The sequence below is a fragment of the Ostrinia nubilalis genome, chromosome 3 (assembly GCF_963855985.1).
Source record: "Ostrinia nubilalis chromosome 3, ilOstNubi1.1, whole genome shotgun sequence".
Classification (NCBI taxonomy): Eukaryota; Metazoa; Arthropoda; class Insecta; order Lepidoptera; family Crambidae; genus Ostrinia; species Ostrinia nubilalis.
The window spans coordinates 1957146-1970815 of NC_087090.1; the positions used below are offsets into that span (position 1 = coordinate 1957146).

Genomic DNA, 13670 nt, shown 5'->3' on the forward strand with positions numbered 1-13670 from the left:
TCAAAACAGATGACGAGCTCGGAATAATCCGATTCGTAACTGAAAACAAATGAACTAACCCGGGGTAAGGGCGATTTAATAAACACCTCTAAGGAACTGACCGTTAGTTAATAGTACTCGAGGGCCGGCAGATTATTCATGGCACAATGAAATAATTAATTGGTGCTCAAATCCCGGGTTCCCGGCGCGCCATTATGAGAGTTGTTGTTGGCTCAATAGACCTCTGTCCATACACAGGCCACTTGCGGACTGAGGTGTGAATTAGACACTTCGGATTCTGGCGGGAACTATTTCGAATTTCGAACGCGGTGAGATTATCCGAGTTATTTTTTTATGGCCAGTTGTAAATAAAAAATAAAATAGAGGTCGCGCTACATGTTTCGGAGTGTGATGATTTTCATTTTATGTGATTATGATCTGTTTTACTATTCATTAATATGACCTTTGAAACTCTCGTAAAATTCTTAAATGCACTTTAAAAGATGTAAATCAATGCGCACGCAATAACCATAATTTTTCGAAGTTGCTTAGAAGATCGTAACTTCTTTGAGAAAAATTAATAAATTTTTTTTAATCTTTCTTTTAAATGTTTCATATTATGGCCATATAAGTAGAAGTGTGTACTTTAAGACCAATATTTTTAAATTTTTCTCAGTCACTTTAAATGATTAAGAAGTATATTCATCATCATCATTTCAATGCCTCCAATTATTTCCAGATTATTCATCATGGAGAAGTTTTCCGAGTTCACAAATCCCAACTAATATTATAAATGCGAAAGTAACTCTGTCTGTCTGTCTGTCTGTTACGCTTTCCCGCTTAAACCTCGCAACCGATTTTGATTAAATTTGGCATAGAGATAGTTTGAGTCCCGGGAAAGAACATAGGATAGTTTTTATCCCGGTTTTTGAAACAGGGACGCGCGCGATAAAGTTTTTCTGTGACAGACAAAATTCCACGCGGGCGAAGCCGCGGGCGGAAAGCTAGTCAAGACATAAACGATTTACCATTATATTTTTTCACCAGGCATGGCAGGAGGCGGCATGGGACAAGCCATGGGCGGCTACTACGGCGCGGCGTACGGGCCGCTTGGAGCCAGCATGGCCGCCGCCGCCGCTGCAGCTGCCCAGCAGAACGCCATCTCTGCTGCGCTGACGCCTAACGCTCAGGTAAGAATTATCAGGTCATTTATTTATTTATTGATAAAGGTACACCAACAGCAATACACATTTAAGACATTCACAGTCTGTATACATCACATATTTTATTCTCCTCTAAACCCAGGTAAGATAGAAAAAGAAAAAAAAAGATATCAACATCAACAGATCATTTAGTCCCTACTGCAGGATTACTACGCTGTCTAATTTCATCATCATCATCACTAGCAGATCATTTATTCTCCACTGTAGGAGAGCGACCCTCTTCATTTTCATCGTCATCAAATGAGTTTTGTTTTTAAAAGTCTTAGTTTTTAACGAAATTATATTGTTTCCAACCATACCTTAGCGACCTCTATCTTCCTTTTCGTAGCCTTCGTTGGGACACAAAGGCTTATAATTATACAGTCAATAGTAAAGCTATAAGTACGTAGCATTAGCATATTTATACAGGGTGAGTCTTGATAAAGTGCACATATGAAAATAGGTGAAACTAGACCTATTTTTATCGATGGAAAAATGACAAAAATCTCAGATATTTGTTGTCCTTCAATCTTCAATAAAAATGGGTCTAGTTTTACCAATTTTCATATGTGCACTTAATCAAGACTCACACTGTATAGCTACGTAGATTGTGACATTTTTAAGAGATGAGACCAGTACCGATGCACAAACAGGATACAAGAAGGTTTGAAAGTTTCTTTGTAAAATAACGTATAGCGTAGTACCGTAACTGACTAACTTAACTTCCAACCCTCGTTTAAGGGTAAGACAGCACTAAATGATTTCGTCAAGTATCGAGGAAGTGGCGTGAAATTCCACGGCGTTTAAGGGTTGATCCGTTTAGGCTGTGAAATTGGGAGGTTCGTGCGAGATGCGTTTCATTAGCTGATAACTAACAGGAATTTAATGCAGTGTAGAGTTGCCGTACTGATAGAGAAGATATAGAAAGATTATAGATTTTCTTCGTGCAATTAAGTTCATTTGTAGTGGAGCTTATTACTGGTTAAGTTAATCTTTTGCTGATTTCGTAGAACTGAGTTTAAGATAAACTAACTGGTACCTAATTATCTAGTAACCTCGTTCGTTTCAGCCGAAAGACGTCCACTGCTGGACAAAGGCCTCCCCCAAGGATTTCCACAAAGACCGGTCCTGCGCCGCTTGCATCCAGGTACCTCCCGCGACCTTCACCAGATCGTCGGTCCACCTAGTGGGAGGCCTGCCCACGTTACGTCTTCCAGCTCGTGGTCGCAACTCAAGAACTTTCCTGCCCCAGCGGCCATCAGCTCTTCGAGCTATGTTGTGCCCCGCCCACTGCCACTTGATTTTAGCGATTCTGCGGGCTATGTCAGTCACTCTGGTTCTCCTACGGATCTCCTCATTTCTGATACCTGTAACCTACTTAGTAGGTATCTATTGATTGATATTTAAAAATCAAACTTAGTGCAGAATATACCTGCTGTTCACTTTGGCAAAATAGACCCTGAAAAGTGCTGACACACTGCCTTAAGAAATATACCTACCCTCATTAACGATCACGCATTAACACGAGGTGGCGAGAAGGCGGGCCACCGAAATTGATAATAACCGTTTCATGAACTGCTAAATTAGAATTTCGTTAAAACTCAATATTTCAAAAGAATCTAATAATCATGTCCTCATAATTGCCATGACTTATACAGGGTGGCGAAAGCGAAATTTTTAATGCACCATAAAATGAAGTGCGAAAAGTATGAAAAAATGTTACGGTTATTATGAAAAATTAACCTGAACTTGCTATTAGCTAAATATGCTTACGCATGATCCTGATACTTAGTTACTCTCAAAATTTAATAATCACCATATGGCAGAGGGTTAACGAGCCGTAAAATAAAGTGCTAAATTAGTTAATTTAAGGAAATTGAAAGGTAAAGATTTGATAAAAAAAAATGTCGGCAACTGACAAAGGATGAAATGTAATAATGACCGTATGACGAAAAAAAATGTTTTCTACTTAGGCACTTGCAGTCAGTCAATGCTTCAGTTATGAACTGCACTCTACCGTTCAGTGGCCAAATTAAGGGAAATATAAAATCTCTAAATAAAAATCTATCAAACCGTCCAGGCTAAAAAACTCGCTAAGGCAACAGACTTACGAAAAACTTACGAGCAGCTAGGGACTGGAATTCGTTGCCTGCTGCTGTCTTTCCCGAAGACTATGATCCGGGTCTGTTCAAGAGTGTGTTCGAGATCGAGAGTGAATAGCCACTTACAGGCCATATTATGTACCATCCTAGACTGCATCTCACTTAACATCAGGTGCGATTGTGGTCAAATACCTGCCTTGTTAAGCATAAAAAATACAACCCTCTTCCGGCATTCGTCTAAAATACACTTCCAACACAATCTTAATCAAAATCCTACTTGTCACCTGACCACAGTAATACCGATAATGTTCCCGCGACAGATGGCGCTGCAGTCCCAATACTGGTGTCTCCGACCAGCCCCTGCTAATCATTTTGTGACGACTCACCGGCCCGGGTGTAAACAATGCCTGGGGCGGGTGGGGCGGCCAGGGGTTGCGGGAAATTTGGGACAGTACGGGACTGAGAAAATTTTGAAAGATTTTCTGATTAATTTTATTTTTTTCTCAATAATCGCAAAAAATGTCCTAATCACTCCATAATCAATGATTTTAGAATATTAATAATGCATTCAAAATCGAGTCTAACTTATAATCTTTCTCCTTAAATAAAAAAGTATCGTGGCACTTCAAAAAACACGGATTTCAATATTAAGATCAGGGGAAATAGATTAAAAGGTAGCTCAGGGAAAAACACGTGTAAGAAACGAGTGTTGTGCGGTGTGTGACATCTAATTTTAGCCTTACTCTATTACTCTAGGTAGTTGCCAAAATCTCATAACAAAGTCGGAAGAGTTATTACTCTCCCGACTCACCCCTAGTGTGAATAGCGTACTGTGTTTTATTAATATTTTCGTTGACTGATAAATACGAGTATACATGTAACCTGCTAATAAAATGGCACTTGACTAAAACGTAGTATTTAATAAAACCTTTTTTTTACGATTTTTGGACGATTCTAATTAATGTTCTACTCACTCGCTTTTATTACTGATGTTATGACTCTTTCTTAGAACTGCAATTGTAATATTTAGGATTTTTTCTGTGCTTCTAAAAATAACTTTTATCAAACTTTTGTTTGACGCATTTCTAGCTACCTCTTTGGTAATTTATAAAAAAAAAACCAATATCATACAAAACAAATCCACCATGATCTTTCAGAAATACAATCCCACATACAAAGTTAATGTAGGACACTTCCTGAAATCAATAAACCATGGAGACCCCATTGGAAACCGTTTGCCATGGCTCCCTTCCCCGCCATGACGAGTAATGGGAGGGATTGAACAAGCGAGGCTAATGTCGTTAATTTGTTGTACAACATGATCATTACTTTATAATATCATAATTCAATTTCAAATACTGTTATGTCATATGTTTAAATCAGTGTCCATTAATATAAATAAAGGTGACGCGCGGAGTTCGAAGTACTCGTAGCGTATGTTTTTTGGTTTAGTAATTGTTTTAAGTGATCAAATAAGGCGCTCACCATCGATTTTTCGTCGGCCGATAGTTTAGTCGGGCAGTTGATCAGTATGGGCATGTATGGAAGTGCGCACATTACATCGATTCGATTTGGCCGATCGATAAATCGGGCACAACTATCGGCAAACTAATAATCGGTGGTCTGCGCCTAGTCTTAAGGCTACATGACATCGAAAGATGCTACATCGAATACCTATCATGATAGCGAACGCTACGTCGATCGATCAACAAAACGATGGTACGTCACATCGAATGTCGTGATAGCGAATGAGTTTTGATATTTTTGAATAGACAGGTCTGGGTCTTTATGAAATTAAATTACCGAATGAACACCCAAGATTTTGCATGGGAATAATTGGAGGATTTCACGCTCCGGTCCTCCGGTCCTCAGGAGTCCTCGAGTCCCGGTAGTCGCTAATAAGCCGATTGTAGCCCCGTCATCTGTCTTGCAGCTCCTTGAGGCACGGTTATTGCACTTTTTAATCCCGCAATTATTTTTCTTTCAACGCACGTCAATGCGGAGCGTAATCCTTGATCCAATAACGCTGTGAGATGGCTTTTGTAGCAGCTGGTGTTGGGAATGCTTTGTTTATTTTAGTCCTGTTAGTTACATATATTATTTTGTATATTGCATTGATTTTAACTGGGTATTCCCAAGCAATAAGAGTTATGTTAATTTCGTTGTGGCTCCAATGACAGTTTAACTATCCTTCGGGACAAATTGAGTACTTGACCTTCACTGGCTTTTATTGGCGATAAAGCTGTAGATCCTGGCTACACAGGAGTTGCAGCTGTGAGAACGAGAGTTGGGAATAGTCACATAAATAGTATGAGTTATTTGGCTGCATATTTATTTTAAAAGCTAAATAACTTCTCGATACGTTGTTACCTTATGATTTTTTTGTTTGATCAGATTGCTGCATAAGCACAATCGTCATTTTTAAGGCATATCCTCAAGAGCAACTTAATCAAAATCAACTCACAAATCTCAATCCCAAGACTAATCCAATAAATAACCCATAAACCGATCTTCAGATCCCCTGTTTAGCGCGTCTCCGTCACATCCACGAGATTAAACGTCAAATAAAGAGGGGAGTTTTAAATCGAGGGCGAGCCCTCCGACTTGTGTGTCAAGTAGTGTTTTAATTTGAACGGTTAGGGAGTTTGTAGGAAGAGATTTTGTAATTACGCGGGCAAACCTTGGGGCAAAAGAAGTCAAGCTAGGATGTTGACTTTACGCGTTGAATGGGTGACCGAGTATTTTGACCTAGTTTTTATGGTAGTTAATAGTCTCCGTACTTACTATCTTGTAGTAGGAATTTGACCTTGAATTTGAAACTTGACCTTCATTGGTTGGGTTTTTATGGCGGTCAAGCTGTAGATCCTGGCTACACAGGAGTTGCAGCGGTGGGAACGAGAGGTAGGAATAGTCCCATTGTAGTAGGAATTTATTATTTTAATAATATAAAGGTGTATTATTTTGTATCGGTATTTGCTTAATCAAAACTAATTACCATTTTATAATTCAAATCTTTATATTTTGCTATAAATTTTCCTTTAATGCGCTTTTTACCTTAACTACAATTTAAGCACTTAGTTCCCTATTTAACTACCATGGTTAGAACATGCCCAGCAGTTAAGTATGACTTTAAATACAACTATTAATAATGTATTTCACAATTACATGCCCACTTTCTACTATTACTGTAGCGTATCGTAAGTTGGTTTTATCATTTTAGAAATCTTATTATTCGTAAAATATTCATTGCTTTTACTGTATCAACAATTTCTGCATAGAAATAAATAACGGTATCAATATCTTTGGTCAGAAAAGACGCTAATTTTAATGATTCTATACACATCAAGTTTATAACCGCTTCTAAATGGTTAACCTTTTATAAACTTAAAAAAGCCAATAGAGTGTTTAGTATGCATGTTTATAGCACAAATAACATTCATTTATCATTCAGAAAGTCATTACAAAACGTTTTCAGCGCGTACGTAATTCTGACAGTTAACTCTTCACTTCACATTCAGCTGTCAATCTGACAGATGCTTGAAAAAGGTTTGAAAGTTTCTCAAAAATCATTGGCCATTTGGACACACTTGTCATTGTATTACGGTAAAGAAATATTACAAATGCTCAGTAAACAAAAGATATTTCGAAAAGATTATTACAATAACACCGAAATATGATTGCGAATCAATTATTGACTTATTGAATACAGGGGCACGATTCTGTAATTTGAAGTCTCTTTTTTTACTGAATGGTAAGAGATCGAATTTCAATTTAATTTAATGAATTAATAAGTCGTATTAATTTAAATTAATTAAAGTGTCTTTCGAGTTGCATGTAATTACTCGTATACTGAATAACTCCTGTGTTTCTTTTATTATGAAATTATGTTCAGAAGAAACAAAAAGTCTTTTACAAGGCCTTACAGGCCTTGTAAAATGCTTACAGCTTTTCTGAAGTTATATTATTGGTTTTCCATAACCTCTTATCTTTCTAATGAGCCTCCTCCCCTTCTTCTTGTCGTGTCGACAACAAACCTACAAAGTGTCAGCCCAAAACTCCGCTACAAGAGTGCCCTCCTCCCCTAAAACAATAAGGATTTGAACAATCCTGTCTAGTTTATTTACTTAGTGGACACTGAGATCTTAGCTTTAGCCTAAAGACAGCTCAGAATCGGACCCATCATCGAATATCGCAAATCTTATTTAATTAATCCGAACGAAAGTTTAGGTATCAGTCCCCTCGCCGATCCATCAGGCATTGTGCACGTAATAGACTCCCGAAGTCCCGACTATCGGATGAAAACGCATTTTTAGGGGTCAACGGAGAGAGAAACCATTGTTGTATGTGAACGTATTAAGGCCTTTTCTTGGACAAATGTTTGTATTTCAGGTTGGTAAAGTTAGGTGGTGCAACATAGCTTAAGACGTGAAAGAAAAGTCATATCAAAATGCAGCTATTTGTTGATTATTAATATTCAAGTAGTTTCACCATAATGGCGATAATGCAGTGTATTGTAGGCGTGAGAACATTATTGACAAAATAGATAAGTTTTGCTATTAATTATAGAGTCTTATCAAATCGGTAACTTCATAAACATAGTACTGGAGAAAAGTACTGATTGGGACTCTTATTATGATAGAGCCCCAATTTTTATACCAAGGTTATAATTTCAAGGAGCATCATTTTCTTGACCACAAATTAAGAGTACGGAACCACAACACCTTTCGTTGCTTACATTATTGCCCATCGTTTTTCGATTAACGTCCCGATCGGACCCCAAACCCAAGAAAACAATATAATCAGCTACCATTCACGGTTTGTATTAACACGTTCACTGCGACCGTTTTGGTCCGTATTAAAAATAGTGATTGGGCGTTTCGCGCACAGAACTGACGCCTTTAACTAACCATTGTGATTTTAGTGTTCGATTATGTCCGTAGGTGATTTATCGAATAGTAATCCACCGTGAAATCAGGTGCATGCGTTGCACGTTCGCTAATGGGGTATCTACCTACATCACGGTGGTTGTTGCAGGTCAAAATAGTGGAGTTCTTTTTTGTATTTTTTTTTTGGGAAAAATCTTTAGGCAGTTCGTTTTTTTTTTCTCCAAATTAAATTAAGCCCTTAAAAACTAGATATTATTTTCAGTAAATATGCATTACAAAATATTCATGTTTGTGTCTGTAGTAGATCTTAGGCTGGGTTACACCATCTTACTCTAACTTTAACAAACGTCAGAAATCTGTCAAACTCCATAAAAAAAAACAACGGTTAACTCACTACCTAGTGTTATTCATAGTTTGATTTACTTAACATGATAGGTTGTACAAATAAACAACAATAGACGTTTCAAAGGACACCTATAACACATTACAAACAAAACGTAAACCTTATTCACGCCGCCACGGGTGTAAATATTCGTTTATTGGTCACTCACACCAAAGACAACTTTCGATATGACATACGGCGTTTTGTCGTATAAGTTAGATGGCGTAAAATACGAGCGGGCTAGGGTTGCCAGGTCCAAAACACAAAAGGGACTCTGGTCTTCATTTGGCCGGACATATTACCCTAAAAGCCGGACATGCATTTTTAATAGCTAACGTACCATGCAAAGCAATTAGCGTCATAGCTCATGAGTGGGTCATCTTTGTCCGAACATTATTCTGTGGCTCGAGTTTGGACTGGCGCAGCAGCCATATAAAACACCTAACAAAAAGGCCGGACAAGATAATATTTGGCCGGACAAGTCCCTAAAAAGCCAAACATGTCCGGCTATAGCCGGACACCTGGCAACCCTAAGCGGGCCCGCAATAAAGCGTATAGTTGATGTCATCTTGTCCGGCTAATCCTGATTTAGCGTGCTAGCTCTGAAAGCGGACCGTACGTTATGCGCGCGCGCAGACTACACACGCACCGCGCGGACGGCGAGCAAATCTAAATGGTTTACGACCGATTTATGATTTTTGAATAGATTTCGATGGAATATTTTGAATGCGAGTGAGATTTACTTGATAAATTTTAAAAAGATTGCCTACTGCTTACTGGGTGGGCAAAAAGTTACCAAAACTGTAATGAAAAATTGAGCTTAGATGTCATTTGACTAAATGAAAGAAACTTTTATCGTTTCGAATCGTTTTAACTAAAAAGCTTTATGATTTTCTTAGATCAAATCCTTAGAAATGTTAATATTATTTTCATTACCAACGTGTATTTTTCTAAGATCTTAGCGGCTGTATGTATCAGCACCGAGTAATATTTTCCTCAGAATATTGTATAGGGCTCACTTCATTAAAAATTTTAAAACTCGAGCCATTATCCGAGTCCTTTGTTACGATTGATTTGTGTGTTTGTCCGTGTAAAATGCAGCATTATGCTTTCACCAACACAAACCATTTTGAATCTTGTCACCACTACATAAGCTTCTCATTCAAACAATTGCAGTTCAACCACTGATCCCATTGAAATGAAAACGTTAATTTTTCAGTGAATTATTTAATTTGTGAATTATCCGAATGCTTTACGAGGTCGCATCATTGTTGATTAATCTGCGTTACTGTAAATACAAACACTAAACGCGTTTCAATGCAATTATTTTGGTTGTTTACTTACTGCTATAGAAAACAACCAGCGGCCGCCCGCGACTTCGTACGCGTGGATCCCGTTTTACTCCCTTAGGGGTGGAGTTTGTAAAATTCTTTCTTAGCGGACGCCTACGTCATAACATCTACCTGCATGCCATATTTCAGCCCGATCCGTCCAGTGGTTTGGGCTGTGCGGTTGATAGATCACTATATTAGTCACCTTTGAGTTATACATATTTAGATATAAAACAATATTACACCAAATGCACCGAATAATAGTGTATTACTAGTATTCTCACACCCACGATGAAACTTTAATATCAATGGCTGAACACTCTTTATAAAATGTTTGAAATTTCTGCGTCTTCTAATCCTAATATAGACCATGATATTAAGGTACAACACAAGTACCGAAACGTTAACCGAAATGATTAAAAAACATATAACCGACTTGAGAACCTCCTCCCTTTTCAAGTTTCTTAACTTGAATTATAGAAAACATTAATCAAACCATCTATTGTTACAGGTTGGCTCATCAATGGACATGTCCAAATACTCGATCGAAGCGGAGAAGTACAGGAGCTACGGCATGTACGACCCCTCCCGAGGGTACCTGGACTCAGCAGCGCTGTCCAAGGCGTACATGTACATGGACCAGCAGCAGCAGCGCTCCTACCCCATGGATATCAGCAAGATGTACTCCGAAGCCTCCGCTGCAGCCATGGCCGGACTCAGCTCAGCCGTCAACTCCGCACCATCCAGTCTCTCGCCGCGGTCACCGGCTGAGTCACCAGACATGACCACAAAGGCCCAAGACAGGCCTGAAGGCAGCTCCTCTTCAGGATCAAACCCCTCGCCTTCTCTCCCGTACTACCAGTCTTCGCCAAGCATCTTAATGCCTCAATACCCAGGACAGTATGCGCAAGCCGCGCAAGGAGGATCAGAATTCAGGAGGCCGCTAACAGTCATATTCTGACCTGACACGTAAGCGTTGTTGTTGTTAAACTGACTTTCATTGTTGTTTTTCGTGTTCGTGTAACTATCAGCGGTTTTTTAAACGCAGCGTTTTGTGCATAAACCAACTTGGCATCAGTGTTTAATGTACGCGGTTAAGGTTGCTGATTCTTACGTCAATGCGGATTTCGTTTATTGTTTAAGTAGAAATTGTTTAGTTTTTGATTATCTTATTTATGTTTTTATTTTCGCTTTAATAATCAGTGATTATTTTACTACTCACGATACCTTTCGTGATTTTCCAAAGTTCCTCTTTGATTTTCCTTTTTATAGTTTTAAGGATTAAGAAATATAATAAACAGAAGTAGGTAACGTTTAAATATTTGTAAAGTGTACATAGTAAATAGCTATCTAATAAATATTTTTAGATTAAAATTGTAACTGAGCATTGCTGGGAAAAGTGTTTCATCTCCACTGATTTTTATCATTTTGAAATTAAAGATGATATTATAAATATTATAACTGCTGTTTACACTTTAGTTTCATTTTGTTTTAAATCAGCCAAAATCACATAAAAATGTATTTAATTATTTTTTCGTTTTCTTGCATATTGATTATGCTCCCATAATTTTCAAAGCGATGTTCAGTTTTAGGATTTATACAAAAAGTCCAAATTAAATTACAACGACTATTCTGTATTATTAGGTGTTTCTGTAAATATTCCGGCATGTCTCTTAAAAGTGTTCAATACCTACAATAAGAGATGTGCCACTGTATTATAATAAAAGTAGTTATCTATTTATTTTATGTTGCTTTTAGGGTCTTTTTCAAATTTTAAAACGCGGCGTTTTTACATTCGTACGAACGCGGCGGCCATAAAGTGCATTTATGTGTTGCCATAACAGAAAAATATTTTACATTTTTTTTTTTCAAATTGACACAGAGATTATTAATCTTGTGGGAAGATTCAATTTAATACTCAGGCTTTTTATCCTGTAAATGTAAGGTGTATTAAAATTCTACATATTTGTGAGCATTTTTCTTCGTGTACAAAATGTTTTTTGTATGAAAAAGTCATACATATTTTATGTTTTTTAATGTCGATTGGTGTTGACATGTAGAGCTTGGCCATTGGCCTTATTGTAAATTATGAAGCTAATTAAAATTTGTAAATGAAACATATTTGTGGGAAGTCGATTGTTATGATGAGACTATTAGAACTTAATTGAAATATTATGCCTAAATAAATAATTAAAAATCTAATGGGGTGATTTTATTAACAACGAACTTAGTCTTTGGTCCTCTCTTTGTGAGTTTTTTAACAAAAGCTGTTAATAATGTTAATAAAATAATGTTTAGTTAATTTTATGTTTGTTCACAGGCGCCTATTTTCATGTTGCTAATTATTATTGTTGCAATAAAGAACAAAGTATTGTATAGTTCAAGATCTGTATTCAATTCAACAGGCTGCAACAGGCAATATTATTTTTATTTGAATTTTCAATTACAACGCGACTGTATCTTTATTTATTTTGTAATCGCCACCACTCTACTTTTATAACTTTTTAAATTCCAAAAAATAACAACTTTCAAGCACTATCAAATATTTACCATAAAAACCCCTAAAATAAACAAAAGCAATTCCAAACCTTATTCTATAGGACTTAAAGGTCTCGTAATTATAACTTCAATCATACTGTATGCTTGAACACCCCTGTGTTTTTTAATAAAATATGCGCCTGATAGATATCACTGCGCTGGGGCAGTGATTTGGCATAAAATAAACAACTGCTGTCTTTTGTATGGCAAAATACGCTGGAATAACATAAACAATTGAACGAACCCTCCGGTAATAGGTGGGAATGTATAGGGTGTTGGGAAAGCGGTAAGAAAACAATCATTAATGGTAAGTATAACGAATTATTGAAGGAACTTGTCTGTACATTTTATGAATTAATGGTTACAGTCTCAGTCATTCTGTGGTTCGATTGCATAATATAGACAGTCTCTCTCTTGAGTCGTCTACATATTTCTGAGAATACAATTACTCGATGGGGCAGCAAGGTTCTGGAGTGGAGGCCACGAAATGGAAAGCTCAGCGTAAGACGTCCACCCACAAGGTGTACCGACGACACCGTAAAGGTAGCAGGAAGGCGCTGGATGCAGGCTGCTACCAACCCATTGTGGGAATCATTGGGGGTGGCCTATGTTCAGCAGTGGACGTCCTATGACTGAAATTATGATGATGAATTAGGTACTCTGGTATCAAACTATAAACTGCCCTAGGGGTCTCAGGCCCAGGTATAAGTATTACACAACTAGTTAAGTAGCTAAAACAATTTTTATCAGAATCTACAGTTCGTCCAGTACCTTTAATTTTATAGTTAGGTACATTGACAGGTTTATTTATTGATATTAACATTACAATCACTAGGACTAATGTAATTACAACTCGCTCATTGCTTAACTACAGTGAAGTCCAGTAATAGCGTAATATCCATCTAAGCATATTTGCCTCTTTCAAATATCATTTTAGTATAAAACGATCGGACATTCAAAAAAGATAATTCCCAATACCCAATACCCCCTGTAGATACCAACTCGGCACCTCCGCCCCGTCATTATGACAAAACGAGGCAAAATAAACACCGCGTCGGATGCAGGGCCGATTGTTTTCAATGCAAACACAATCATGACTAATAAATACACCTATCCTATCCCACTACTGGCATGAGAAGGGTTTTGACAACAAATGAGAGTTCGACTTAAAAATCGGTGCGAGTTATGAATATTGTTTTTTGGTTTGAGAGGATGAAATAAAAGTTTTTATCTTGGCGACCAAAGCTACA

The 13670-nt window shown here is 37.5% G+C and overlaps 1 protein-coding gene across 1 annotated transcript; it reads left to right on the forward strand.

Annotated features, from left to right (window-relative positions):
• Positions 1–1052: 1052 nt before the first annotated feature.
• LOC135087580 (uncharacterized) lies at positions 1053–11437 on the forward strand. The gene is made up of 2 exons (XM_063982308.1): positions 1053–1169; positions 10394–11437. Exons 1-2 carry the CDS (start codon positions 1056–1058, stop codon positions 10841–10843), a joined length of 564 nt encoding a protein of 187 aa, XP_063838378.1. The 5' UTR covers positions 1053–1055; the 3' UTR covers positions 10844–11437.
• The last annotated feature ends 2233 nt before the right edge of the window (positions 11438–13670 follow it).

Coding starts and splice junctions, on each gene's coding strand:
- LOC135087580 (XM_063982308.1), top strand. CDS start 1,056: ATGGGCGGCTACTACGGCGCGGCGTACGGGCCGCTTGGAGCCAGCATG. Junction 1,170..10,393: donor CGCTGACGCCTAACGCTCAG/GTAAGAATTATC, acceptor CTATTGTTACAG/GTTGGCTCATCAATGGACAT.